General features: G+C 37.8%; 1 protein-coding gene across 2 annotated transcripts; it reads left to right on the top strand.

Moving 5' to 3' along the window:
* The first annotated feature begins 527 nt into the window (after positions 1–527).
* LHX8 (LIM homeobox 8) lies at positions 528–27,256 on the top strand. Of its 2 annotated transcripts, XM_032416397.1 has the most exons (10): positions 528–1,236; positions 1,421–1,493; positions 3,241–3,327; positions 3,730–3,891; positions 7,681–7,802; positions 9,821–10,041; positions 10,549–10,652; positions 15,122–15,217; positions 20,870–21,053; positions 25,441–27,256. In XM_032416397.1, the coding sequence occupies exons 3-10, from the start codon at positions 3,253–3,255 to the stop codon at positions 25,515–25,517; spliced, it is 1,041 nt and encodes a 346-aa protein (XP_032272288.1). In that variant the 5' UTR covers positions 528–1,236; positions 1,421–1,493; positions 3,241–3,252; the 3' UTR covers positions 25,518–27,256. The 2 variants fall into 2 exon arrangements, with proteins under 2 accessions (XP_032272288.1, XP_032272279.1); XM_032416388.1 differs by lacking the exon at positions 1,421–1,493 and having other exon boundaries at positions 1,014–1,236.

Genomic DNA, 27,256 nt, shown 5'->3' with positions numbered 1-27,256 from the left:
TTGGAACATCACATGATTTTACTAAAGGCCTTTAGGAAACAGACTCCCAGGTATTCTTAAATTGTTTTGCTTTGTTTCTTTTCTAAAAAAGGGAAAATTGGAAATAAAAATATTGTTAGTCTCTTACTAAATTCCCCTTTACACACTAAATAATGAAGTAAAATTTGCACCATAAAGAAGCTGTTTAAACAAACATACCCTCCAATCCTCATCAAAATTACGGTATTCTGAGAACACCGCCCCCCCCCCCTCCACAAACCCACAGCCAACATTTGAGGCAGGAACTGGCCCCTTCTAGGGCTTAAATTTTGTCTAGGACGAGATGAAAGAGCAATACTATTAGCAACATACTTTTGTCTTTCTTGTAGCCTTGATTTCAAATCTAGTCGCAAATCATAAGCTTTTGTGCTGCTCAGATGTTCCTTCTTTATCTTAATGAGAAAACTTTTCGCAAAGGGAGCGGGAACCGCTAGATAAGTCAGCCCCCAGGCTGCCAGGGAGCGGTCGAGTTCCTCGGCTAGACAGGAGAGCTGCGTGTTTCAGGAGAATGACTAAAAAGTTTAAGTCACTCAGACCTCCGCTTCCCCTTCTGCTTGCTGCAGAAAGAGATGTAACCTGAATCTTTGTTTAGGTTTTGGTTGGGGAGCGAGAATTAAAAAGCCACGGCAAATGCAGAGAGCAGATTTTTTTTTTAAGTCAAAAGTTAACAGGCCATTCCCAGTGTTGTTTTTTTCCCCCCTCTTTAATACTAAATCTGGAGTAAGTTGGCTTGCTCTGATAAAGATCTTAACATGTACAGAAGGCGGGTTTTCCTTAAGGAGGTGAGGCTATTCCTCCAGGAGAAGACTCCCCCTGCACACACACCCCCTTCCCTCCCTTTATGTAAGGTTCCACCCTCTGGAAAACAAAACTTTTTTTTCCTTTTCCTGGAGGGACAGACCTCAGTGAAGTTGGGATAAGAATCTTAAGAACAGTCCGCCAGAGTGGTAACGGCCACAGCGGCCTCTTTGGACGAAGACTTGCTTGTAGCATTCTTCCTCTTCTCGGTGTCAGCTTTTATTAGTGCTTTGGCGCAGGGGAGGGGGGAAGATCGGCAGACCCGGACGGCCGCTGACCCTCTGGAGTTGGTATGCGATAAGCAGCCCTAGCAGTGCCATGTATTGGAAAAGCGATCAGATGTTTGTGTGTAAACTAGAAGAAAAGGACGTGCCGGAGCTGGCAGTTCCCCCTGAGAAGGTGAGCGAGCCGACGCCTGGCCAGACCAGCTGAATTGCACTTTCCTTGAAACGCGAGCTGTTCGGGCTCCTAAACAAGGTTCAGAAATTACCTGTAACGGCCTCATCTTCAGACCTGGCAATTTTTTTTTTTTTTTATTACGTAGTAGCGTTAGTCAGTAATCATTGCCTCCCCTCCCCACAAGCTCACTTAACCTGAGGCATGGAGACTGTAATTTGGGAGACGAAGCCTCGAGCCTAAGGCGTTCTCGGGTACATGTGAGTCGTGCTTTTGTTCTATTTGCCGTGTGGTGATCGTGGCGTGGGGAAGAGCGAGTCGGGAGGTCGGGGCGTCTGTCGGGGTGGGACCAGAGGCTCGGCTCCTTGCGTCCAGCCGCTCGCGGGCGCTTGCCCGCCCAGAGGCGCGCCTCTGGCCGCTGGACGACTCGCGGCGCCGCGGGCCCACGGCGAGACAGAGGAGTCATGGCTCCTGGAAGGCCTCGGGGGATCCCAGGGCGGGCCAGGAGGGCCATTTCACTTAAAATACCAAAAATAAGAACAGGGCAAAACCCAGGGCAAACGAGTCACACCTTTCGTCCAGTAGATGGGGAAAACTGACAAGCGCTCACCTCACTCCGGAGGCAGGACCCGTTGGTGTCTCGCGTTTTAAGTTTGAAAATCATCTGCAGCCTGTTTGAGCGCCTCAGAGGGACCCGCTTTGGGTACCGCTGACTTTGTCGGACGTTGGCGGGGAAAACCCAGCGAAAGCCGGGCTTTTCTGCTTAAACTCTCTTTGTGTCTGAGAGGATGAGGCCTCCGAGCGGCGGCGCTGGGGCCAGCCTAGGGAGCGCACCGGAGGGTCCCCGCTGATGGCCGGGCAGGGAGGGGGTCTCCCGGGTTCGGACGGTGTCTCGCCTGGCGCAGCCGGAAGTAGGGAGGTGAAGAGTCAGAAACGCAGGTGTGGGCCGCTCGAGTTCCGCACCCCTCCCCTCAAACTGGAGTTTTTGTAAACGAAGGCAGAAAAAGCCTAGAGAGGCTGCGTTTTCGTTTAAGAACAAAACTCCAGCAAAGGCTTGGAAACACTTGAGTAATGCGCGCTGTTGCTTTAAAACATTTTGACCGAGGTTGGGTGAGTTTTAATGGCACAAATTAAATTCAGCTGGATATTTTCCATTATTCGTCCCGCTTTTTGCGCTGGTTAAAAATAATCCTTTAGTAGCTCAAATGTTGACTTACTGAGCTATAAGTGGCAATTTACACCTTAAAGAAACGAGTGTAAATCACTCGCAGCTCTAATTGCTGTAAGTTTACGAAAGAGCTGCTGGCTTGGTTTAATCTGAAGCATTTTCATTCAAATTGTCATCGGAACAAACACCAGGCTTCTTAAATCCCGCTGTAATTAGCTTTCAAGTATCCTATTAAACCTCTTCACCTTTTGGGCTATCCAATTCAAAAAGCTCCCTTTTAAAAATATATATGTGTCTTGCTCTTTTAATTGAGGTTATTAAAGAAATCAAGTTTCTTCCCCCATCCCCTCCTCAATCCTCTTTTCTTCTCTCCCACTCGCCCCCCCCTCCCGCCCCTTGCACCCGCTTTAGCCTGGTGATCCCGGCTCCGTCGTGATTGACGTCTAGAAAGAAAATGCTTTGTGCTGGGATGATTGTTATTAACTTGTTACCCCCGGCAGGGGGGCGGGGAACCGACTTGCTCCGGTGAGCGCTAGGGACCCGCGGCCCCGAGAGCTCCGCAGCGCGCCGGGCGAGCCCTCAGCGCTGCGGTGGCCGCCTTGCCACGCGCTCGGGCTGCGCCGCCGTGGCCGGCGGCTGACAAGGGAGGCTGCGCTCCCGCCCGCTTGCCCGCGGCGCCGGGGCCCTGGAGCCCTGACGGCTGCACGCGCGGCCCGGCGCGCTGGGGGCCTTCATTAGCCCGCTCCGCGTGCCAGAAGCCGAGGCTCAGGGCTGAGCGTGCCGGCTCTGAACTTCTGCTCTCCGTTTTTTCCCCATTTTCCCCTCCTCCCACCCCGCAGTGCCAGGGGCTCATGTCGGAGGAGTGCGGGCGGATTGCAGCCCTGGCGGCCGCGAGGACTCGGAAAGGCGCCGGGGAAGAGGGACTGGTGAGTGGGGAGGGACACGGCAGTTGGCAAGACTGGACGTGTGGAGGCGGCCCAGAACGAAGGGCCGCTGTCCCCGCGCTCCTTCCTGGGCCCAGCTGGCCCCTCGGGGAGCGGGTGGAAGGAGGGCCTGGGGCAGGGCGTGGTGGAAAGCTGAGCCGGCGGGACGGGCTGGGCCGAGCTGTAAGGCTCCCTGGGTCCTTGAGGTCACGGGTCGACAGCCCCAGCGGGTGCGTGGCGGGAGCTTGGACCCGGGGTAGAGAGCGGGGAGCAAGACCTCACGAACTGGGGGTGGCCCGGGGGAAAGGAGGGGAAGGGGGTGGGGGAGTCCGGGTGGTTCCGTGGGATGAGGAGAGGAGGAGGGGTCTAGAACCGCCTGCGACTGCGCCTCACGGCTTCCTTCAGGTGAGCCCCGAGGGAGCGGGGGACGAGGACTCGTGCTCCTCCTCGGCCCCGCTGTCCCCGTCGTCCTCGCCCCGGTCCATGGCCTCGGGCTCTGTCTGCCCCTCTGGCAAGTGTGTGTGCAACAGCTGCGGCCTGGAGATCGTGGACAAGTACCTTCTCAAGGTAGGGTGGAGCCGCGAGGCCCAAGGGGAGCGGGGTTACCAGGGAACTTTGGGAAAAGAGAAAAGTTTTTTTCCCCCTCTTTTCCTTTCAAGTTCTCGTGCAGGTTGTAGGCTTTCTCAGCAAAACAGCCCAGTCCAGGGCAAATCGAAAGAGTGGGAGAAGAAATCGTAGAATCTCCCACGTTGTTGCAAAACAGCTTGTGTATATGACACGTCGTGGTCTAGAAGAGCCGATACCCCGGGGGTGGTTGTACTAGAGTCAGCCACCGACTTGTAGAGAAGCAAAAGTGGGTTAATCCTTTTACTCATTTTGGAACAGGGTCCTGCGTGATTATTTTTACCGAGCCTGGGTAATGGTCCCTCCACCCCCAATAACACCCCTACACCTGCCTGCTTCTAAGAGTTCCTGGTCAGTATATGTTGGCTGATTCCCCTTTGCGGTGTCTCCTTTGGTAAGGACCACTGTAAAGTGCCTTAAAGGGTCTTTTCTGGACAGGATTTTTACATAGTTTTATGTTTAGTAACAGTCACTTGAGGCTTTTCCAAAGTAAAAGTTTGTAGGACCATGTACATAAAAACCATTTTCAGTACCTCCTCCCTCTTACTAATATTTGAAGGCCACCCAATGCTTATTTAATGTCCTCTCCAGTGCTTGTGAAAAAAAATGGAAATCCATATAAAGTTAGACCCCCCATCCCCCCACCCCCCAAAAAAAGGAAGGCAGGAAGGGAAGCAAAAAGAAAGAAGAAAGATAGATGGATGCCTGGGATGAAGTGCTAGTTTGAGAATTGACTGTCTTAATTTGTTTCACTTCTCTCAAAATACTGTGCGGGAATTTTGGAGTAGAAATTCTGGCAGGCCACAGTTAACCATGTCACTGAGTGCAGGGTCATGGTCCCATGTGTCTTAATCCTAATACCGTGGGTTTTCAACTTCAACAGCTCTTTAAAACAACTATTTAAAATAATGATCTCTTCTACACTGAATTCGTAGCAAACCAGTACACTTCCTATTCCCTCCTCATCAATCTCCCCCCACCCCCTCCCCCCATTTTTTTCAGAAGGATTAATTATGGAGAGCATGAGTTCAAAAAGCAAGTTATTGGGCTTCTTTAAATTTAAATTTCTACCTCAATGTATAAAGCTGTTTAATCTGTAAAGTGGGAATAATACCTTATAGATACAACCCAGATAAAGCGCCAAAAGAAGTTTTGGTGAAAAATTGAAAAGTAACTAAATTAATTTTAATTGGGGATTGAGTCTTAAAGCTGGCCAATTAACATGGCTCTCTCTTTAAATCTACATTTTTAAGATACCCTGTTTCTAGACCTGAGCTTTTTTGGATATCTCAAAATCATCTTTTGGATCAAAACTAGTTTGTTATTTTCAGTGAGCTCTCTCAATAATTAACATAATCTTTAAGAATGTTTCTAAATGGGTCTATAAAGGCTTTAATACTTCATACCAGAGAGGATTTAGAAGAAAAGGCATTATAAAATGACAACACACGTCTGAAGTAAATATTGTTTCTAGTATTCACTTTTATATGTTAAAAATACATTTGTATATTATATTTACTTATATAAAATACCTAAGTTATCTAAATAACTTACATAAAGCTATTTGTTGTAGGACTGTTGTCCTGCCAGTGAAGTCTTCTATGTACAGTCTTATTCTGTCCATTTTTGTACATATTAGTGTATTAGTATATTAGCTCTAACTAAAGTTTGACATTATATGATTATATAAAAACTCTGAGTTCTTTTTTTTTTTTTGAGTAATTATTCTAAAAGAGAAGTTTAAATTCAATTTGAGTCACTGGTGAAAAATAATTGTTAGACCTAGTAGAGTATTTGAGGGTACAACTGTTTAATATAGAAAATATAGAAACCATTTAATATAGAAAAACATCATCTCATGAGACAAGTAAAATTGAGTTCAAAAAGTAGGAGAGGAATTAGATGTGTCTTTTACCTCATCTAATATTTCAGTGCCCTGTTTGGATGGTTTTTCTGGCTTGGTCCCATATACATATACAAATTGGATCAATAACAGCCATCAGGAAAGGTCTATATTCTCTAGAATTTTCTCTCTTTACCTTACTTTCCTCCCTGGAAAAGAAATGGAAGATGAACATTCTTTTCTTTTTAAAGTAAACTTTAAAAAAGGGTGACAAACCAGGCATTAGGTTTGGTTTTAGGGAGGTAGAAGATAGCCATGACTCTGCTCTGAAGCCTGAATCTATACTTGCTTGAAGAGAGGAAAAAGAAGAGCCTGGATAAGATCAAAATGTAGAAGTCCCTATGCATTGGAATGCTAAAGGAAGCCTGTATTTTTAAACTTTAATTGTCCCATGTTAGGAAAAAAATAGAAGGAAAATACATATTTATTTCTAGGATAGTATTAACCATTGTTAATATTTTTTATTCTGATTTCCTTTGTTTGTTTGTTTCTTCCAAGTTTTCCTATGTAGTAAGCAAAACTTAAAATTTAAAAAATTTCACCAAAATGATACTCCTCATTAATGCTTTGGAAAGAGGCCTATAACTGCAATTAGAAGCAAGTGAAACTTTTTCCTTCAGCTTCAAAGTACCTTTCATATTTTGTATCACAAACATTTTGAAAAAACATTTTTGAACAGTAGTGCTAATCTGAATCATTGGACAGATAGGGCTTTTGCTACACTACTTCATAATAAAGGCTATTTCACAATTTCCCCTTTTCACAATTTCCTAATTACTATTTTAGACATTAGATCCATTTGTAGGGTGTAACTGGTGTTTTTGCATCATTGCTGTTCTCTTACATGAAATGAAATTATGCTTAATTGGTTAAACATAAACTCAATTCTTGTATCCATTTAACAAGAGCAAACGTTGGGAGCCTGTGTTATAAGCAAGTTCAATCCAATACACATCTTCATTCTTGAAAGCTGAAGTTGTGATGTTTATAGTATTATGGCAACAGTTTAAGGTGAGGGTTGTTATGATTTGTTCCCTGAATTGACAATATTTCATGTTCCTATTTAGAAAATATAAAGTGTTGTGATTTATTAGACACTATTTTATGCCTTATTACTTGGAATATAAATGGCAAACTGTGCTTGGGTGCCTTTTTAGAACCACTTATAATCAGATCAATTTTTTTCTCCAATAGCCAAATCATTAGTTAGGGTTCCAATAATTTACTCCTTGATTTTATTATTTAATGTTAGAAGGTAGCCATATCAACATTTAAATCTACCTTAGCAATTTCTGTTTGGTAAGGGAAATGGATTGCCTGGCTTCTTTATAAGGGTAAGTATTTTACAAAGCTTCTTTTTCACTTTCTTTCTCTGTCACTTCAACTAGTGTAACATTTATAATTGTTTGGTCAAAAAATAGATTGAGAAGTTATGTGGCTTGACTTCTTTAGCTACCAGGTTTCCTGGTGGGGAGAATTTGGTGAAAGAAAAAATAAAACAAGCCTGTATGGAGGACTTTAAAGTGGCCAAAATTTTCCGTATTCATAGAAGTTCGATTTCAAAAAGAAAAAAAAAGCACACACCCTGAATTCTTCAAAGGAATAAACAATTTAACACACAGTGTAAAATATGCTATTGTGATTTTCCTGGTTGGGGTCTGAAAGGGAATATATCTAGACACATATTTGTGTAAATTACACCTTTTAGATAGAAACATTCAGCGCATATGTTAAAATATTAAGGAGCCAGTTTTTAAAATTGCTTAGTGTACAAAACCAATGAACGATACTGTGAGTGCGGTATTAAAATTGCTTCTTTTCCTTTACAGGTGAATGACCTGTGCTGGCATGTTCGGTGTCTCTCCTGCAGTGTCTGCAGGACCTCCTTAGGAAGGCATACCAGCTGTTATATTAAAGACAAAGACATTTTCTGCAAACTTGATTATTTCAGGTACACTGTGGAATGTTTTTTAGTAGACACTCCAAGATAATACGCAAAGAGAATTTTGTAAACAAGCTTTCTTGTCCAGTTTTATGTATGGAAACCCAGTTTTTCTTATATAATGGATTTCAAAATGAGAATGCTTCACATTTTTGAGGTATAACTTATATCAAAACAAATACAATAAGCATGTTTATGTGTTCTAGGAATTCAGTATACAAAAACTAATTTAAAATAATTATTTCCTCTTTGGGAATGAAAGGTTTAGATATTAAAAACAGGGAAACTTCTCCTCGCTGTGCATAGGTCAAGTATAAAATATAAGATGACTTACTGTGACAAAGTCCGTTATTTGCAGGGGATGCTAAGATGAAATGAAATAATTATGGTGGGAAAAATCAAGGTTTTGTTAAGTGTTTACCAGTTTACTATAGAATGATCCCTAGTTATACCTACAAAATGTCAGCAGTTTGGAGAATGTGTTAAACGATATAATTTAGAGGATTCCAGTATCAGAAATACACCAAGTCTGATTATTCTATCTAAAAAGCCTGTTTCTTTTTTGTTGTTCTTTGATCTTTGTTTTGTGAGATTGTATTTGCCCAAGATATTAAATGTAACATCTTTTCTGCGATCTCTTTATAAATTGTTTAAATGCACTGTTTCTTCTAGGATATAATTCTTAATGGATAGCTGTCTAGAAATTGAAATTATTCCTAAGCATGACTTTTAAAATTACCATACTTTTTCTTTATTTGAATTTCCAAATGAAGAAAAATGTTCACCGTGAAATTGGGAAATTACTACTATATAATGAAGTTTGTAATACTAATTATGTTGTTTATACTCAGTTTCAAAAACTGGTTTCAGAGAGTTTAGTGATTGATTTGAATAAAATTGCTAATTAAAAGCACTTCATAAAACCCAGACCCTTTATTTTATAAAGTCACAGAATTTTATAATTACCAAAAACATATATTTCTCATCAGGTTTACTCTCCATTTCTTCAAAAATGATAGCAATTTGCCTCCTTTTTGATTTAAGATATGCAAATATTAATTTTTTTATGATAATTTAAAGCTTTTTGAAAGGTTTAGTTTCAGCAAGTTATTGAAAGTCTAGTTCTTCAGGATTTTTTTATACTTCATATTATATTCTGAAATTTAGTTTTAGGATTCACTTTTTCAGATTAACTTAAACAAAACTGGCAATACCTCTAAAGATATGCTAATGAATAGAAACAGATACATATCTAGTTTGATGTAGATATGCAAGGCCATGACTGTGATTATGATAGGACACATAGCAAAGAATGTCCAGTTACTCAGACCAGGAGAAAAAAAAAAAAAATTTACATCTGGCATTTTGTTACATTTAACCTGCATTTAATGTCCAGGTTGGTCTCTGAAAGTTTTAGATAATGTATCTCCCCCTCCTGTGACTAGCAATGCAATAGCTTATTCACCAATGGAAACATATCTGAGTTTTCATTCCTCACTCTCAGGGTGAACAGTTTCTGTTCTACCCATTCTTTGATAATATCAATTTTAAATGTTTAAATATTTTAACTTAAAAAATGATATTTAAAACATTTTTTAATTATCTCAATTTGGTTTTAAGAAGTCATTATATTTTTACTGTATGCTTTTGCACTTTCAGGTTTCAATCTGGAGTATATGTGTGTTTGTATCTTGAATCTCTAGGTAATTTATAAATGTGTTGATATTTGTTACAAAAGGGATATTGAAACTCATATTGCATTTATTTTAAAAGAAAAAATCCAGTCTTCCTTTAAAGTAATAATGAGAAGTTTTTGTTTTATAAACAGATTTGAACTATGGCCCTATCTTAAGTCTTGATTGCTTACCATATTGACTTTCAGAAAAATAATTGATGCCTGTTTCATTTTCAAAAGATGTAAATACTTAGGTTAATGCAATGAGTAATATAATGTATTAGTTTACTCAGGCTGATGAGTATCTCACCAAATATTAAAATCTTCACCTCCTGCTCTTCTGTTTATGTAGAAGGTATGGAACTCGCTGCTCTCGTTGTGGGAGGCATATCCATTCTACTGACTGGGTCCGGAGGGCCAAGGGGAATGTCTATCACTTGGCATGCTTTGCCTGCTTTTCTTGCAAAAGGCAACTTTCCACGGGAGAGGAGTTTGCTTTGGTGGAAGAGAAAGTCCTCTGCAGAGTGCATTATGACTGTATGCTGGATAATTTAAAAAGAGAAGTGGAAAATGGTAAATATATACTTAAAATACTTTGGAGTCTTTTGGGACAGTGAATACAGGGAATAAAAATGATTTTTCCTTAGGTCATTTTAATGCATTATTTTGTGCAGTGTAATTGTGGTAAAACTCATTAAGCATTCTACTGTTAGTGATGATCTCCATGTGTTTATGTGCAGGAAAAGCCATGGCATGTGTATTAGCCTTGTACCATATTCTCAGGCAGCAGCCTTGAATTTAAGGCTGTGTTTTGCTTTTTGTAACCAGTTGTTTTCCTGTATTTGCCTTCTTAGGATGAACCTTAGATGTATGCTCTTCTAACTTTTTGCACTTTTGAGTAAATATACAAGCCTATATATTGTTTCCACAGAATATTTCTAGTGCGTTTTAAAACTTAACTGACAGATTTGGGCAATCTACAATTTCACACGAAGCCAAGAGATACAAGAAACATATTATTACTTGATCAGCGGACCCATTTGAGTTACCAACATGTATGCTGTTGTTTTTTAAATGCAGGCAATGGGATTAGTGTTGAAGGTGCCCTCCTCACAGAGCAAGATGTTAATCATCCAAAACCAGCAAAAAGAGCTCGGACCAGCTTTACAGCAGATCAGCTCCAGGTAGACATGACAATGAATTTATGATTTTTGAAGTCCCTCCTGACCAAAACAAACAACACAAACAAAAAAAATCCCCCAACTCCCCTGCCCCCTCCCCCAAACACCCAAAACAATTTCATGCTGCCTAAGAACATTTTCATATTTTCAAAAAAGTTAGCCTGTGCTTTTAATGAATACTAACTTGGTGATTGTATGAAAATATACTTATAGCCCTAAAATGTTTGTCAGTATTTCCAGAGTCATGACCTGGTATGAACTAGTCATTCAAGCTTTATTTCCCTGGGTTTTATTGGTATTAACGTCAAAGTGCAAACAAAATATTGATCAGTCCTGACTTTCTGATAAAATCAGTTTAACCAAGGCATTTATTTACATTACTACCTATAATGGGGATAGAAGACAAAATATTTTAAGACTATTAACAGAAAGAGACATACAGTATGTGGGCCTATGGGACACTAATGTGTTCACCTTTTTAACAAATTATAATGAGCCTCTTAATGGCTAAGTTTGTATAATTTTCTGAATAGGAAAGAATTGAATATGCTTTACCATAAACAACAGGAATCTAGTTATTGACTCCACAACCAAGTAAACCTTTTCTTGTTTTTAAAAGGGATAGAGGGAGCTAATTCTATAGTTTGATGCTGAAGGTTGATTATGTCCCCTGAAAAAGGAGGTATTATTTCAGTTTAGTTGCCCTAAATATAATTGTTATAAGTTCAACTCATGTCAGTTGTCAAAAAAATAATTAATTAATTACTTATTGCTTTATCTTTAAGTCTACACATATAATGATTCTTTCTGACATTTTTTCAGATAAAGAAATCACGTTTTCTAAAAGATTAATGTGGATGAGGTATTTGTTTTATGGTAAGGTAAAGTAACATTTATTGAGCGCCTACCATGTACTACTGGGTGCTTTACACATAGGATGTATCTTAGCTCAAACTTTAAAGGACATTATACAACGTTAGCAATTGAGTAAAAGTAATATTCTGAAAATCACATATGGTATCAAAGACTTGCCAGTGTTTAAGATAAATACAGTAAAAGGGTTTTAAGAGAGAATTTTTATTTGGGAGAATGATTAAGAAAGAAACCTTAATGTGATACAAATATTTCAAGGGAACTTAGATCACATAAAGCCCTAAATTAGGAGATATGAATACCTGTGGGAGACCTGGCAGCAAAATACTAGTAGCTAAAAGATGTCTGAGTTAAAATAGAATTTCTAATATAAATATATTGTTTTTAAAATGGGCTGTTTCCATGAAGGGCTGGCTATAGTTTTAATAATTATAAGGCTGACAGTAAAAGTTTATGTGAAATTAAAGTTATTAAAATTATAATAGTGAAAACTTGAAACAACTTTAGGTAGATATACAATTTCATATAGGAAAATAATTACAGGTACTAATTAAGTAAAGAGGGAATAATATTTGTGAAAGTTATGCTATGCTAGGCATTTATCTACATTCTCTCCTTTAATTCTTAACAATAATTCCTTGATGTAGGTAGCCTCATCCAAGAGGTGCAGGAACTCCCCTCAAGGCAGATTACCAAGGGAATAGCAGAGAAGAGATTTGGAAACTTCCCCAGTCCTCTGGTGTTTTCATTTTGCTTGGCCACCAGATCCTGAGTGAAATAAAAGCTCCACTTAATGGCAGCAGCAGCTAAAACAAGAGTGAGATTCCAAATCTTGCATAAGTTTTTAAAGATTTATATTGGAACCATAGGTTTTAAAAAATGAAAATAGAAAAAAATGAAAATAGAAGTGATATGCCTTCAAAGCATATACTCATTTTTTTCAGTATTTATTAGTATCTGTCTTATGCCAGGGATGGCTGAAACAAATGAGACACAGTCTTTGTCCTCAAGTGTTTCTTTATACATGAGGAATCTGGAAAACCTAGCTGTAAATTTTTTAAAAACTTAAGTCATTATATTTTGCTAGAATCTCTAATAAATCAGGCAATGTACCCTCATTGTCAAATTGTCCTTTCAGAAAACTGATATATTCAAGTAGTGCTTGAATTCAGCAGAATAACAAAATATTACAGGTGATCAATAAGTCAAGACTGTTCATGAACTACTGCTTTGGACAGAGGAGAGTTAACATGGGAAGAATAAACAAGATAATTTCCCAAAATTATTTAGAAATTTACGGGAAGAAAAAGTTGTTTAAGGCTCACAACAGAATAACATTTTGTGTTGGCAAGAATATTTTAAATATGGTCCCATTTGTAGAAATGGTATTTAAGAAGTTCCTGCCAATGTTGTGGTTTGCATATTGTAGCTGGAAGCTCTTGCTCAATGATTATGAATATAAAACGTGCCAAGGTTAGCACCTATTTTAATCCACTTTCAGATTGACTTGGTCAGCTGCTACTATGCAGATACCTGTCATTTCTGGGATTTCCTGGCCTTAAAATGATGAGTGTCTACAAAGGCTCACTCCTTGACCATGTTAAAAAGACCTCAGAAAAGAAGTGGGGTGGGTTTCAACATCATTAGTGACTGAAGAACAATGAAATTAAGTAGAAATTAAAAGGCTTTTTGTGTGTGTGTGAGAGATTAAACATTGATAAGCACATCTTACTTTCCCTTTAGCATATACTGATTCTAAACCATCAGTGTTCATTTAAGCTTTGCTTTATTCTTTGATGAGAAATTGCTTTATTAAGTGTAACTTGGTTTCATTATTAAACTTGTGAATTTGAAATGCATTTGTGAAAAAGCATGCTGTTTTTTTGTTTTATAAATTATCAATAATGGCCTAACAAGCAAATCCTTAAATATCTGTTTAGCTTTTCCCCTTGAAAAATTAAAAAAACAAAGACCATTAATTTGCTCATTCTTTTTTCTCTTTGGGATATTACATGCTCAACTACATATGAACACAACTATTTGTACATGACAATATTGAAGTAACACATTTGGAATAAGAAAGGAAGAATGAGGTGAACTGAGTGAAATTATAAACTTTTAGGTCAGTTTTGCCCATTTTTAAAAGGTAAAATACATGCTGTTTACAGTGAGTGTGTGAACAAATATGGTTGGACAGGAAGCCAGGAATACCTTATTCTAAAAGTCACTAATCAGAACTGAAAAAATTATATAATTTGTAAACTTTGTAAGCTTTCCTGGAACAACATTGGTCTTTTTCTCCACACTATCTTCAACTTTTCCTCACGTTGTCAGGGTTCATTGTGTTACAAACCCTTAAGCACATATTATGTGATGGGAAAGGGTATTAGTTCCTGGGGATATGAAGAATAAGACATTCCCTTTGCCCTCAAGAAGCTTACTTTGCTATGGAGAGCTAGACTTGCCAGTGAATTATTTAGCTGCCTTGTGATGTGTGCAGTGGCAGAAGTCTGTATTAGATGAGAAACATAGTGGAGAATGCAATTAATTTTGCCTATGGAAAATGGTGTTGAGGCCAGTGATGGCTAAGGTCTTTAGGGAGATTGGTTATCCCCATCCCACACCCATAGACATGTACAATTATGTTGGATGACAGACTCCCTCTCCCATTTTTCATGATCCTTTATATTTTATACTACTTCCCTCAGTTGATTGACTTTTAAGTAATAAAATTCAAATATCCCTCTTGATTCCCATGATTTCCTCTTCAGAAAGAATCCAAAGCCCTTGGCTTATGCTTTATTCTGGTACTCCCTCCCGCTTTATGCTTCTCCCCTTACCTTGTATTGTAGTTATTGGCATGTCCATATCTTTGTCTCAAAAAGTTGAGAACAGGGACAGTTTTTTCATGTGTCACTGTCTCATGGCACTTAGCACAGTGATTCTAATCCAAAGGTTCATATCAAATCACCTGAGAGCTTTTTCAATATACAGATGTTTAGATCCCAGGAAATTCCTATTCACTGGGCTGATTGATATCTTTTTTTTTTTAAGATCCCTGATATTGTTTTGCATGGAGCAAGTGCTCAAAACAATTAATGTTGGAGTATGGAATCCATCTGTTGCACTGTATACAATTGCTGACGGATAAAAAATTGTAGTAGAGCCTATTTAACTTAGTAGAGGTTGGAGATAAATTTGATAGGATTTTTGTATTTTTAAAAGTTTTCTAATGCAAGAAATTTTTAACAAAATGGAAGAAATAGTAAATAGACATACCATTTATTCATTTCATTTGTAGAAGAATGGAAGAAGAACAAAGGTGAGCTCATTTTTAGCAGCATAGTTGAGAGACAGGTTTTATGTTAAAATGAATTTTTTTTTGAAAGATCTCAGTGTAGCGACTTGTTTGTAAATTTGCAGCATATGCTTTCTTTTCATTTATACGCATTCACCCATATTGATTTTCTAGTAATAAAATACAAGTATCTTATTTTCTTGTGCATGTCTTATCTCTCCTGTCATCAAAATGCAGAAGATTGAGTTTCTTATATTTAGCTATTTACTACCTTTATTTTTTATTTTTTTTAAAAAAACAGGTTATGCAAGCACAGTTTGCTCAGGACAACAACCCAGATGCACAGACCCTCCAGAAACTGGCAGAAAGGACAGGCTTGAGCAGACGTGTGATACAGGTGATTATTTTAAAGGTTAATCAAGAGATACTAAAAGGTCTACTCTAGGTCTTTATGAATGTGCTGTGTATGTGTGTGTGTGTGTGTGTGTGTGTGTGTGTGTGTGAAATATCAAAGCATTAGCTTCCCATTTTAGGTTTACACTCTGTATCAGTTTTTTCTAAACCTGATAATTAGTCTGCTTGGGCTGGGCTATCAATTGTTAAACAACTTTGTGTACAAGTCACTTCATTCAGCGTTCACAGCAACCTGAATAAGATCCTCAACCTAAAAAAAAGAACTGTGGTTCCAAGCTAGATCTGGTTCTGAAGCCAGTAATTTTTTTCCACTTTTCTGTGATTGTGTGTGTGTGTGTGTGTGAGTGTGAGTGAAGGGGGACTTGATGACCTTTGTTAAAGATCCAGGTAGAGGGAGTGGTGTGAACAAAGCTAGGGAAGGATGAATTAGAGCAAATTCATTGAAATGTTAGTTTTATATCTGCAAATTGTGAGAGATGAAATTGTTGGAGCTGAACTTATAGGGGCCTATGATTATAGAGTTCTGTCCTGAGTAGGAGAAAGCCATGGTAGCTGGTGGCAGCAAATGGCAAGAATTAGGGTTGGAAGAACTAAATTAGAGATATACAGATTAGTTGGGATGCCCAGCAAAGTAGTGATTTTTTTAAGAGACTTAAATGGGGTAGTGACCTCAAATTCATTGAGAAACATTTTATTGTGTGTGTGCTGGTGGCAAAGAGGCAAGAAAAGGACCTGGACACTATAATGGGGAAGGAGAGAGAAGTGAAGGATGACTCTTAAATTTGAAACCAGAGTATCCATAAGAATAGTGCTATTGACAGGAATATTCAAGTCAAAGAAAGATGATTTGTAATTGGGAAGGAGATGAATTTCCTTTTAGCTCTGCCAATCATACAGTGATGGTGGCAGTTGGGCGTATAAACAGGTATTTTAAAAGATGAACAGGACTCAAACAAAAAGATCCAATGCCATGAAATTGGGTAAGATCCTTTAGAACGAGATCATAGACAGTAAGAAGAGAAGAATGAACTTTAGGGAGAGGGGAGGGTAAGTGGTGCTATTTGAAAGGGACATAGTAACAGTCAGGATCAAGGAATGAGTCTGGTAGAAAAGCATCATGGAAGCCAAAGGAATGTGTTCAGGTGGAGCTGGCCAACTGTGTCAAGATCTTATAGAGGAATCAGGGAAATAGAAAATAATTTTAAATAACATTCAAGGTTCAAAAAAGTTTATGGAATTAATGCAAGTAACCATAACCAGCAAGATGAAATTTAGTTGGGGGTTGGGGGGGAGAGGAGGTAAAATCCAACTTTGTATATATGTTTTATTTCTTAAATTGGGTGGCTGATATTTCTTAAATAGGGTGCTCATTCTTCAATTTATTATTATTAAGCCTGAGGCATTTCATAATTAAATCATCTATACAAAGAAGCTGATGGGGAAAAACCTGATGGTACTGCAGCTTCTCTAAAGACTTAGATTCCCAGTAGATTTGTCTGACTACAGTTTAATGAGGTTCTCTGAGGAGTTGAGTCATACGACCTCAGTGCTTTTCAAATGTCCAGGGTATTGTGTTTATTTCAGAGTGCCAAATTTTATTTATTTATTTTTTTAAAGATTTTATTTATTTGACAGAGAGAGACACACTGAGAGAGGGAACACAAGCAGGGGGAGTGGGAGAGGGAGAAGCAGGCTTCCCACCGAGCAGGGAGCCTGATGTGGAGCTCGATCCCAGGACCCTGGGATCATGACCCGAGCCGAAGGCAGACGCTTAACGACTGAGCCACCCAGGCACCCCTGGAGTGCCAAATTTTAAAAAGGGGTCTAACAAGAAACCAGTCTGAACAGACTGCTTCCTTTAGAGTCAGGCTAATAAGGTCATGAAAGAACTAGAAATCATGGGCTAATATTAACAGCAATAGGAATATTTGTCTGGAGATGAGATAGTAAGAGAAGGAATAGTATAAAAAGAGTAAGTATCTTTAAATATATATGGAAGGCTGTCCTGCAGATAGCAGAATCAGGTCTTTGGGAATGAAGGAAAAGGCAGATTTCACTCATGATGAAGAACTTTCTCAGCATGAAAGTCTACAAAAATGACATGGGCTGCCATTGGAGGTAGTGAGTTTCGGGAGCCTGGAAATGGAGCTTCCTTTGTTAAGGTGGTACAGACTCAATGGGCTGAGGGTTCCTTCTAATCTAAGAGTCTATACGTTCAATGACAATGACTGCTCCAGCTAAATCAATTCATGACTATTATGAGATTATTTTGAAGCTTGAAGTAAAGGAAAATGAAGGATTTTCCGGGAGCTTTTCTTATTATTTGAAGAAATAAGGACCCCAGACAATGTCACAAAATTTCTAAGTATTTAGGTTACCAGTATTATGGGCAAATTATCTTGATTCCAAGTACTAGAACTTGGAGAATATATTGTTGGATGGTGGTTTTTAATATGTGAAGATTGAATTTAAATATTTTTGAGAGGATAACAAAGGAAGGAGTACTAGCATGCAAATATATATATTATTTGTCTATATATACATTTACTTTATTTCCAAATTTTCATTATCCTAAAAGTGCTGTAATGAATAACACTGTATGTACACCTTGCTCACTTGTTCCTTAGTTTCCATATGATAAATTTCTAGAAGTGGGGTTGTTGAGTCAAAAGATAAAACATTTTTAGGGCCTTTAACTGATTAACTGATAGTACTAAAATCACCTTCCAGAAAGTTCATACTGGTTTATTCTGCCAGGAGCTACATATGCAAGTTCCCTTTTACCAACCCATGCAAATCCTGAATACTGTCATTCTTTTACATCCCTTCCAATTTTGGTAGAAAATCGTTTTTATTTATATTTCTTTGATTATCAATGACCTTTAACATGTTTGCATATTTTGTAATTTTAGAAATTGTATGTTTTTAGTCCACTTTTCTATTGGGTGGTGCCTTTTCTCTCCATCTTACTGATTTTTATTCTTTTTATCATGTTAAACTTCCATAGTTCATCAGTTTCTTTTCATTTATTTTCTCCACATAGAACTTATATATGTATATTTTAAATACTTTATTTATTTTAAAGAGAGATTGAGCATGATTGGAGGGAGGGGCAGAAAAGTAGGGAGAGGGAGGGGGAAAGAATCTCAAGCAGACTTCTCCCTGAGCGTGGGGTTCCACGTGGAGGTCGATCTAACGACCCTGAGATCATGACCTGAGCCGAAACCAAGATTCAAACGCTTAAGTGACTGAACCACCCAGGCGCCCCAGAACTTTTATATTTTTATGTATTCAAATCTCTCAATATTTTTTTCTTCTAGCTTTGGCCCTTTTTATGCTTCTTCAGCTAGAGAGTTTATCGGTATTGACTGTTGTTTCCCTTAAATGTTTATGGTTCCAATTATTTACATCTAATTTTTAATTTATCTGGAATTAACTTTTGGGGGGGATATGCAGGAGCACTTGTGGGCAGAGGGCTAGCTGTGGAATTAACTTTTGGTTATTAGTGAGGTAGGGATTTTACCATTTTTTTCCTCACAAATGATTAGCCAAGTTTCTCTAAATCAGTATTATTCCATGCTTTCCCAATAATTTAAAATTCCATCTTTTTTATACATAAAAATCTGATATTTGGCTCTTTGGGCTTTCTCAGAGATCCATCTTATGGATTAGTCTTTTCTTTTTCAGAATGTCTACATAGCCTGATCTTAGCTTATATAGTTTACAGTTTAGAACTCAACAAATTTTAAAATGTGTTGCTCAGAAAAAATTTTAACTCTTCTTGGAGGTTTGCAAAACAAGAAATTTTAAGTCAGTGAGGAGGGTCAAAATGACTTGTATTTGAATTCTGAAGTTGGGTGGCCCTCATGCCAGAAGTTATTTTCTGATGGTCTGGAATTGTCAACTATATTTTTCTGTGCAAGTTACATGACATTTGTGTTTATAAACCTCTCTCTACTTGACTACCTGTTGATGATCTTTCCGAGGAGCTATTTGAATCAGCATTAAGGTAGTTTTTCTGCTGATATGTCATGCCTTTTTCATAATATTTCCAAAGTCTGGATTTTTTTTTTTAAAAAAACAACTGAGTAGGTTCCATCCAGTATATAATTTATTGGAGATGTAAGATACTTTGGAGAAACTTTGGGAACCATAGTGCCATGTCAGTTAGGTTATACGTAGCCCACTGGGATGCGTGTCTTCTGGGTACTGTTAGGGAAAACGCTGGTGGCTGTAGTTCTCTTTTACAAGTTGGAGAACACGTGAGGATGTCTTCTTGAGTGGGTGAGTGACAGTAGTGACACCTATTATTAAGGAGCCTGTGGAGAGAACTGTGACTGAAGACTTTGGGTTCGGTCCCTGTGTAAGTGTCTAAGAGTCTAATACTCCCGAAATGGAGGAGAAGGCTATGACTCCCCACTCCTTTTCCTTGGTATATGCCTATGTCTTGTTCCTGAAACCCCTAGAGTTTGTACTTCGCCAGCTCTCTAATTTTGAGTCCCAAGGGCAGGATGTGTCTTTGAAGTCAGGTCAGCTTTTTTGTATAAATCTTTTTGCAGATTCCTTCTGTTCTACATTATTCAGCCCTGATTCCCTTGTGCCATCAAATAACTTCCTACCAGCCTTGGGCGGGGGCTTATGCCCCTGATCTCTCCCTGGCCTTCTCCCCTGACACTAAAATGTTATCTTTATTTCCTTAAACTTTTTATTCCTTCACTTCTCTTTCTCCTCATGACAGACTTATTTGGAGTGATGGCAAATAAGTGCTATGATATTTTAATAGAGTAACACTCTATAGTCAAGTTTTATCTAACAGCAGGGAGTTAAAACACAGGCAGATTAATTACTGGGAGCATTCTGGGCAGCCTAGCATTCTGAGCCTCACTCATCCTGACCTGGATGCAAAACTATGCTTGCCTTGAATTTGTTTCCTTTATTTCTGTGATAGAGTAGACAACAGGATGGTTATCTCTTTACATTTTGTGAACTGTTTCACCAGTGGATGTGTTTATATTTTATTCTTCTTAAGTATTACTCATTTTTTCTTATTATAAGCCTGACCTTAACATGCTTCTTAGGGAATAGTCTATGTATTCACTAAGAGAAATTGAACTCGGCAGGTTAAAATGTGATTGGAATAACTGAATCAAGAGGTTTGTAGAAAGCTTTAAGTTCTCAGTAGGGATTTAGTCATTTGGAAAAGGATTTGAAATAAGTCCAGCAGGTGTCTAAGAATACATTTAGTTGGGTTTTTTTATTGTCGTTGTTGTTAAGTTCTGATTTAAAGGGCTTTTTTTCTGTTTTTCTTTTTGTCCCAAATGCCGGGAGTTAAAGCCAAGGAAACTTTTCTGAAATTCTTGAATTTCTTCCCTCCCTTTTATTTTGGAAGATGCTAGTATAGTATAGAATTGGCTTTTAAGTAAATCACCAGATAGTTACGGTATGAACAAAGAAAATGACCATTGTTATTTATACAAATGTTTCTCTTCTGTGTACAGAACTGTTTAAAAAGCTTGTTTAGATTTATACCATGCTCATATCATAAAGAAATTGAGGATTCATTTCTTTGTAAACTGAGTTGATAAGGTACTCAGAGTTGACGTGACGTACCTACATTGCTTTTCTCCTCCCTCAGGTGTGGTTTCAGAATTGTCGAGCACGCCATAAGAAACACGTCAGTCCTAATCACTCCTCCTCTGCCCCAGTCACAGCAGTCCCGCCCTCCAGGCTGTCTCCACCCATGTTAGAAGAAATGGCTTATTCTGCCTATGTGCCCCAAGATGGGACGATGCTAACTGCGCTGCATAGTTACATGGATGGTAGGTATCCCAACCTTTAACAGCTGTTGACCAAGCACAATAACTGATAACTGCTAATATTAGCTGATTGATAGGATTCATATTTTGAAATATTACCTCAGTCGTAGCCGAAAAATTATGTGTGGGGGGTTGCAGTAGGGAGCAGAAATGTCCAAACATTCTTATTTCTGTGACTACATTTTAAGGAACAAGTTTAACACCCACTTCACAGCTAAAATACAAATATTGATAATGACTGTTAGTGCTTGATTTTTTACTTAGGAAAAAAACGTTTTTTGTTGTTTTGTTTTGTTTTCACCTGATATTTAAATAATTTATTTTCCTATGGTCAGAGAAAGTATTCACACTCAGAGTTTTATTTATTTAAAATCAATTAATTAACATACAGTGTATTATTAGTTTCAGAGGTAGAGTTCAGTGATTCATCAGTTGCATATAATACCCATTACATCATGTGTCCTCCTTAATGTCCATCACCCAGTTACCCCATCCCTCCACCCGCCTCCCCTCTAGCAACCCTCAGTTTGTTTCCTACAATTAAGAATCTCTTATGGGGCGCCTGGGTGGCTCAGTTGGTTAAGCGACTGCCTTCGGCTCAGGTCATGATCCTGGAGTCCCAGGATCGAGTCCCGCATCGGGCTCCCTGCTCAGCAGGGAGTCTGCTTCTCCCTCTGACCCTCCCCCCTGTCATGCTCTCTCTCTATCTCATTCTCTCTCTCAAATAAATAAATAAAATCTTAAAAAAAAAAAAAGAATCTCTTATGGTTTGTCTCCCTCTCTGATTTCGTCTTCTTTTATTTTTTCCTCTCTTCCCCTATGATCCTCTGTTTTTTTTCTTAAATTCCACATGAGTGAGATCATATGATAATTGTCTTTCTCTGATTGACTTATTTCGCTTAGCATAATACCCTCTAGTTCCATCCACCTCGTTGCAAATGGCACACTCAGAATTTTAGATCGGAGTTAGTATACTGAGTTTTGTTAAACTTTATTGAAGCAAAACATACGTATAGAAAAGTGCACACATAACAAGTATCCAGTTTGATGAATTATTAAAGTGAGAATATCCATGTAAATACCAGATGAAGTAGAACATAATTAACACCCCAGAAACCTCTCTTATGTCCCCTTCCAATTATTATCCTCTTCCTCCAGAGTAACATTGCCTTGACTTCTAAAATCATGTTTTAGTTTTGCCTGTTTTTGAGCTTTATGTAAACTGAACCATATGGAATGTATCCTTGTGTATCTCACTTCTTTCAAGTACATTGTTCGTGAGATTCACTTGTATTTGTTGCAAGAATCAGTGATTTGTTTTATTGTTATATGGAATTCCACTGTGGGAATATACCACAATTTAACCATTTTATGGTTGATAAACATTTGTGTTTGAGCATGTTTAGGCTTTTATGAATATGCTGCTATGGACTTTATTTTACATGCCTTTTGATGTACATTAATTCATACTTCTGTTTGGTATGTACCTGGGAGTGGAACTTAGGGTCATAGGCTACCCATACACTCAACTTCAGCTGATTCTGCCAGTTTCCCATAGTGGTTGAACCAGTTAACACTTGGCCCAGCACTATGTGAGAGTTCAGGGTGCTCCACATCCTTGCCAACACTTGGTATGGTGTGACTTCTTTTAACCAGTTTGATAGTTGGGTAGTGCTCATTATTTTAATTTGCTTTTCCCTCATGACTGATGAGATTGAGCATGTTTTCCCTGGGCATTTGTATATCCTTTTTTTTGTGAAGAGCCTATTCATGTCTTTTGTCTGTTGGTCTATTGGCTTGTCCATTTTGTTTTTTCCTTGATTTATCTTAATTCTTACTGTATTTTGCATATAAAAAGTTTTTTGATGATATCTCCTCCTATTCATTGGCTTGCCTTTTTCTACTCTCTTAAGGGTATGTTTTGTTGAGCACAAGTTCCTAATTTTAATGTAGTTCATTTCATCAATTTTTTTCCTTCATGGACAGTGCTTTCTTTGTGACCTATTCAAGAAATTATTTCTCCTCAAAAATAGTGAACATATTCCTCTTATGTTATCTTCTTGAAACTTATCTGACCTTTGACATTTAGATTTACAGTCCATCTGGAATTGGATTTTGTATGTAGTATGAGATAGGAAGCAAAACTCTTTTGTTATATTGATAAAAATACCAATTTCCCAGCTGTTTTGTAGTGACACATTTCTCATAAATAAACTGTTCATGTAATGTATGTGTTAATTTCTGTACACTCTATTTTATTGGACTACTTATTTTCATATTTATACCTAATTGTTTTAATTATTCAAGTTCTACAATTCTTGATATCCAGTAGAAAAAGTCTTCCTACTTTGTTTTTATTTAAGTTTGTATTGCCTATTCTTGACCCTTGCATTTCCATAAATTTTACCAGCTTGTCAATTTCCACCAAAAAATAAATTGAAATTTTGATATAGCCTGTTAGATCACTTTGTAAGAAACTGCCATCTTAATAATATCACCTTCCATCCTATGAACTTTGTCTTTCTATTTATTTAGACCATCTTTAAGTACTTTTTTATATTCTAGAGTTTTTGGCTCAGTAATCTTGCACATCTAAGGTTCATTCATAAGTGTTTGTTTTAATGCAGTTGTTAATGGTATTTCCTGTGTATGTGGAAATTTAGGTTGGGAGCTATTTTTTTTTCCGGCACTTTGAAGGTAAGGTAACATTGGCTTCTGGCTTTCATTGTTTCTATTGTTTAGGATATGGATAGTTAATCTGATGCTACTTATTGTTGAAATCAGCTATTGGTCTTATTCTTGCTCTATTGAAAGTAAATATTGTTTTATCCCAGCTTTTCTCTTTGTGTTTGATTTTCAGTTTTATTATAATGATATGCTTCTTGAGTATGTAGTTTGATGTATTTCATTATGGAAAAGTCTCAGTTTTTGTCTCTTCAAATATTGTTTCTGCCCCTTATGAAAAAATTCCATATTTCCCGGCCTTTTGACCTTCCATGCTTTAGTCTAGGTATTTTCTTCTGACCTATCTCCAGGTCACTAAGTATCTAATATGGTTGTAAAACTTACCCACTGAGTTCTTAATTTCAGTTATTGTATCTTCAGTTTTAGAATTTCCATTTCATTCTTTTATATAGTTTTCATTTTTATGCTGAAATCTTCTATTTTTTGCCACTTTATTCCTTAATAAAATTGTTATTGTAATACTAAAGTTTATGTCTAATAACTCCAATATTTGGATCTCTTTGTTTTCAGTCATGTCTTCTTATTTCCCTTTTTATTTTTTATTGCACCTCAGATGTTGGGTTGGGTATGAAAAACTAGAAATAATTTGAAGCTCTGAATGGTCTCCACCAGAGAGGATTTGGTTTTGCCTCTGGCAGGAAGTTAGGCTGGGGTAAGATCAACTTAATCCAATCAGCATCAGTCCTCAGGAAGGCTGGTGTATTTCTGGGTCACTACTTGGACTTAGCCTTTTGGGATTCCAGACAACGCCTATGTTTTGTTGTGTTTGTTTCTGTTGTTTTAAACCAGACCTTCTCTTCAGTGGTCCCTGATCTTTCGTGTTTGTTCTGCATCTCCCAGACAAAGTCTAACTCTTACAAGTCTGCTCAAATTCTCAGCCTCTCACACATCCCTTTTCTTTTAAAATTGTCACTAAATTTGGGGGGTAGGTGGTGGAAAGTAGCCTCATTTTATTTCCCTTCTCTTCTGGGACTTGCTTTGCAGCTTCTCATTATCTTGGTATCTTTCAGATGCCTTCCAACAGATTTTCAAAAATTTTGGCCAGCTTTCCTAGTTGCTCTCGGAGGTTTGGTTTGAAGCATCACAGACCTTGCTGAGAATGGAAACTTCATTTAAAGTTTTGGTTAAATAAAAAACCAGAGCCTGTACCATTGTTGCTATTATATTAGCATTAAAATTGTGTATGTTCACATGAATGACTATAGTGTTGCCTGAGTCAAATGTGCTTTGATGCATGTTTAGGGAAGAGGTGTTTAAGCATTCATAAAGGAGAATTTGGGGGGGTCATCCTATAGACAGCTTTATATGGAAACTAGCAGCATCTCTGCAGACAAAGCTTTTGTGTTTTCTAGCTGCAGGGTAAAGTGCAGTGAATGGGGTATGGATGGAGGACATTAAAGTGTCAAAAGCTTGTGGCCCCAAAAAAGGTTTTGGGGGTAAACTATTCCTGGATTCTCATTTAATACTGTACTCACTATGCTGAATAAGTTAATGCTTCTGCTGAGGTTAGTGGAATGAGTGTAGCTTGGTGCCCTCAGCTATAATGAGTAATGAAAACGCATTGCCTTGGATTGTTTTTGTTTGTTTTTAAATCAGTTTTATTCAGCCTACAAAACTGATCCACAAATTTCTTTCTATTTTATAGCTCATTCACCAACAACTCTTGGACTCCAGCCCTTGTTACCCCATTCAATGACACAACTGCCAATAAGTCATACCTAATTCCTTTTTTCAGGGATAGAAATGATTAAGGATATAATCTTGTCATTTATTATGTATAAAATACCATTGAAAAGATATTAATGTTAATTTTTTATTTAACACTCAAAGCATTTTCAACATCACTTTGCTTAACCAGGTATGTATCTATAGTTGGCCTGCAAGACACTTTTATTGATTCTTCATTTTTTGTAAAATTTATGTTTACAAGAAGAAAACAGATCAAAACTTTTTTTTGTATTGTCTGGAAATAGTTCACTCTAGTGTGTATCTGTTAATTTATTTGTCATCAAAAGAGCACTTTGCCTAAAAGAAAGGACTGACAAGTGTGCAAAATGTTTACAATCCTTTGTGAAATTGTAGTTTATCATTAGTTTGTATCTGTAAGTTATTGTTATAAATATTACCTGTATTTTTTGTTATATACAACTTTATACTTTGAAGCTTGTATCTGTGAATTTGCAACTGAAATTTATTTTGCCAATGTTTTCTGAATGAATTGAATAAAGCTTCTGTTGTAGCATGCCATGCAAACACATTATTGTGTTTGTGGTTGATGAATTATGGCTGTAAATAACACTATAGTTTAATAAGCCCACCACTCTAAGTTTATTAAACATTTTCCATTCTTGTGAAAGTTTCAACCAATTTGTCCTTTTTTGTGTGTGTTTTCAGCATTAAGTCAACGTTAGTCTCAAATATAACAACTCTTAATTTTAGAAAGTCATTTTGTTTTGAGCTGTGTTTTGAGTACATTTTAATAGGAAACTTATTTGTAGATGATTGCACTTACTCAACAAAAGAACACATGAAAACATCTAATTTGGCAAATTATCCCTTTTAAACTAGCTAATAAAATTAATGTGAAAGAAAAGACAGAGCACTTTTCAAAACGACCTTTTTGGGTATCCCAAGTCAGAAATGAAATATGGGCCATGAGAATATATTTCTTCAGGGGTGAAAAAGGAGAACTAAAAGTATTTGGAGTTTATGAGCAATGTTTCTAGAGCAGACTCTTTACTTTTTCTTCCTAGTGAACACTCTTTAGGGATTGTGATTCTGAGAGCTGAAATCTAAACCCCAGGACTTTATCCTTTGTAACAGTGGACGCTTGTCTTGGAATTACAAAAGTAAGTGGTACCACCCTCACTAATTTTTTAATTTAAAGAACTTAATCAGTACTCACTTCTTGTTTTTCATATACAAGTAAGAAAAAAAAAGGTAATGGAAAAAAATATCTTCAGAATCTTAAGTCTTTGTTTAACTTAGCAGATTCACATCTGGCTGAGGACTGGAAGTAATAGCAGAGTATTTGTAATTCTATTCTAGTAATCATAAATGCAACCAGAAAGCAATCACGTGGGTGTAAGTAACTCACTATCTCCCTCAAACCAGAGGCAATAAGCCTAAGTTTCACTATGGGAGAAAGGATGAAAAAAGCTTTTGTTTTGTTTTGTTTTTTTTAAACCTGCTACTCCAGTTAGAATTTTTTTTTTTCCCCCAAAACAAAGAATGTAGCCAATAGTCACTCTGTCTGATCTTGTGAGATTGATGCTAATCTCCTTGGGTTTTTGTCTACCTGTCCCAGGCACGGAGTGGTGAGGTCAGCTTTACCTCTACCAGATGTCAAGGAAAGCTCTTGTAGTCTAGCCAAGCTCTGCACTGTTAGCAGCTTATAGCATTTCCCAGCTGGATATAATTGGCATCATTTAGCTTGGAAGGTGCTTGATTGTGTTAGTTCT

Source organism: Phoca vitulina, unplaced genomic scaffold (genome assembly GCF_004348235.1).
Source record: "Phoca vitulina isolate PV1807 unplaced genomic scaffold, GSC_HSeal_1.0 scaffold2, whole genome shotgun sequence".
Lineage (NCBI taxonomy): Eukaryota > Metazoa > Chordata > Mammalia > Carnivora > Phocidae > Phoca > Phoca vitulina.
The sequence above is the reverse complement of the archived record's forward strand: the minus strand, read 5'-3'. Positions and strand labels throughout refer to the sequence as shown.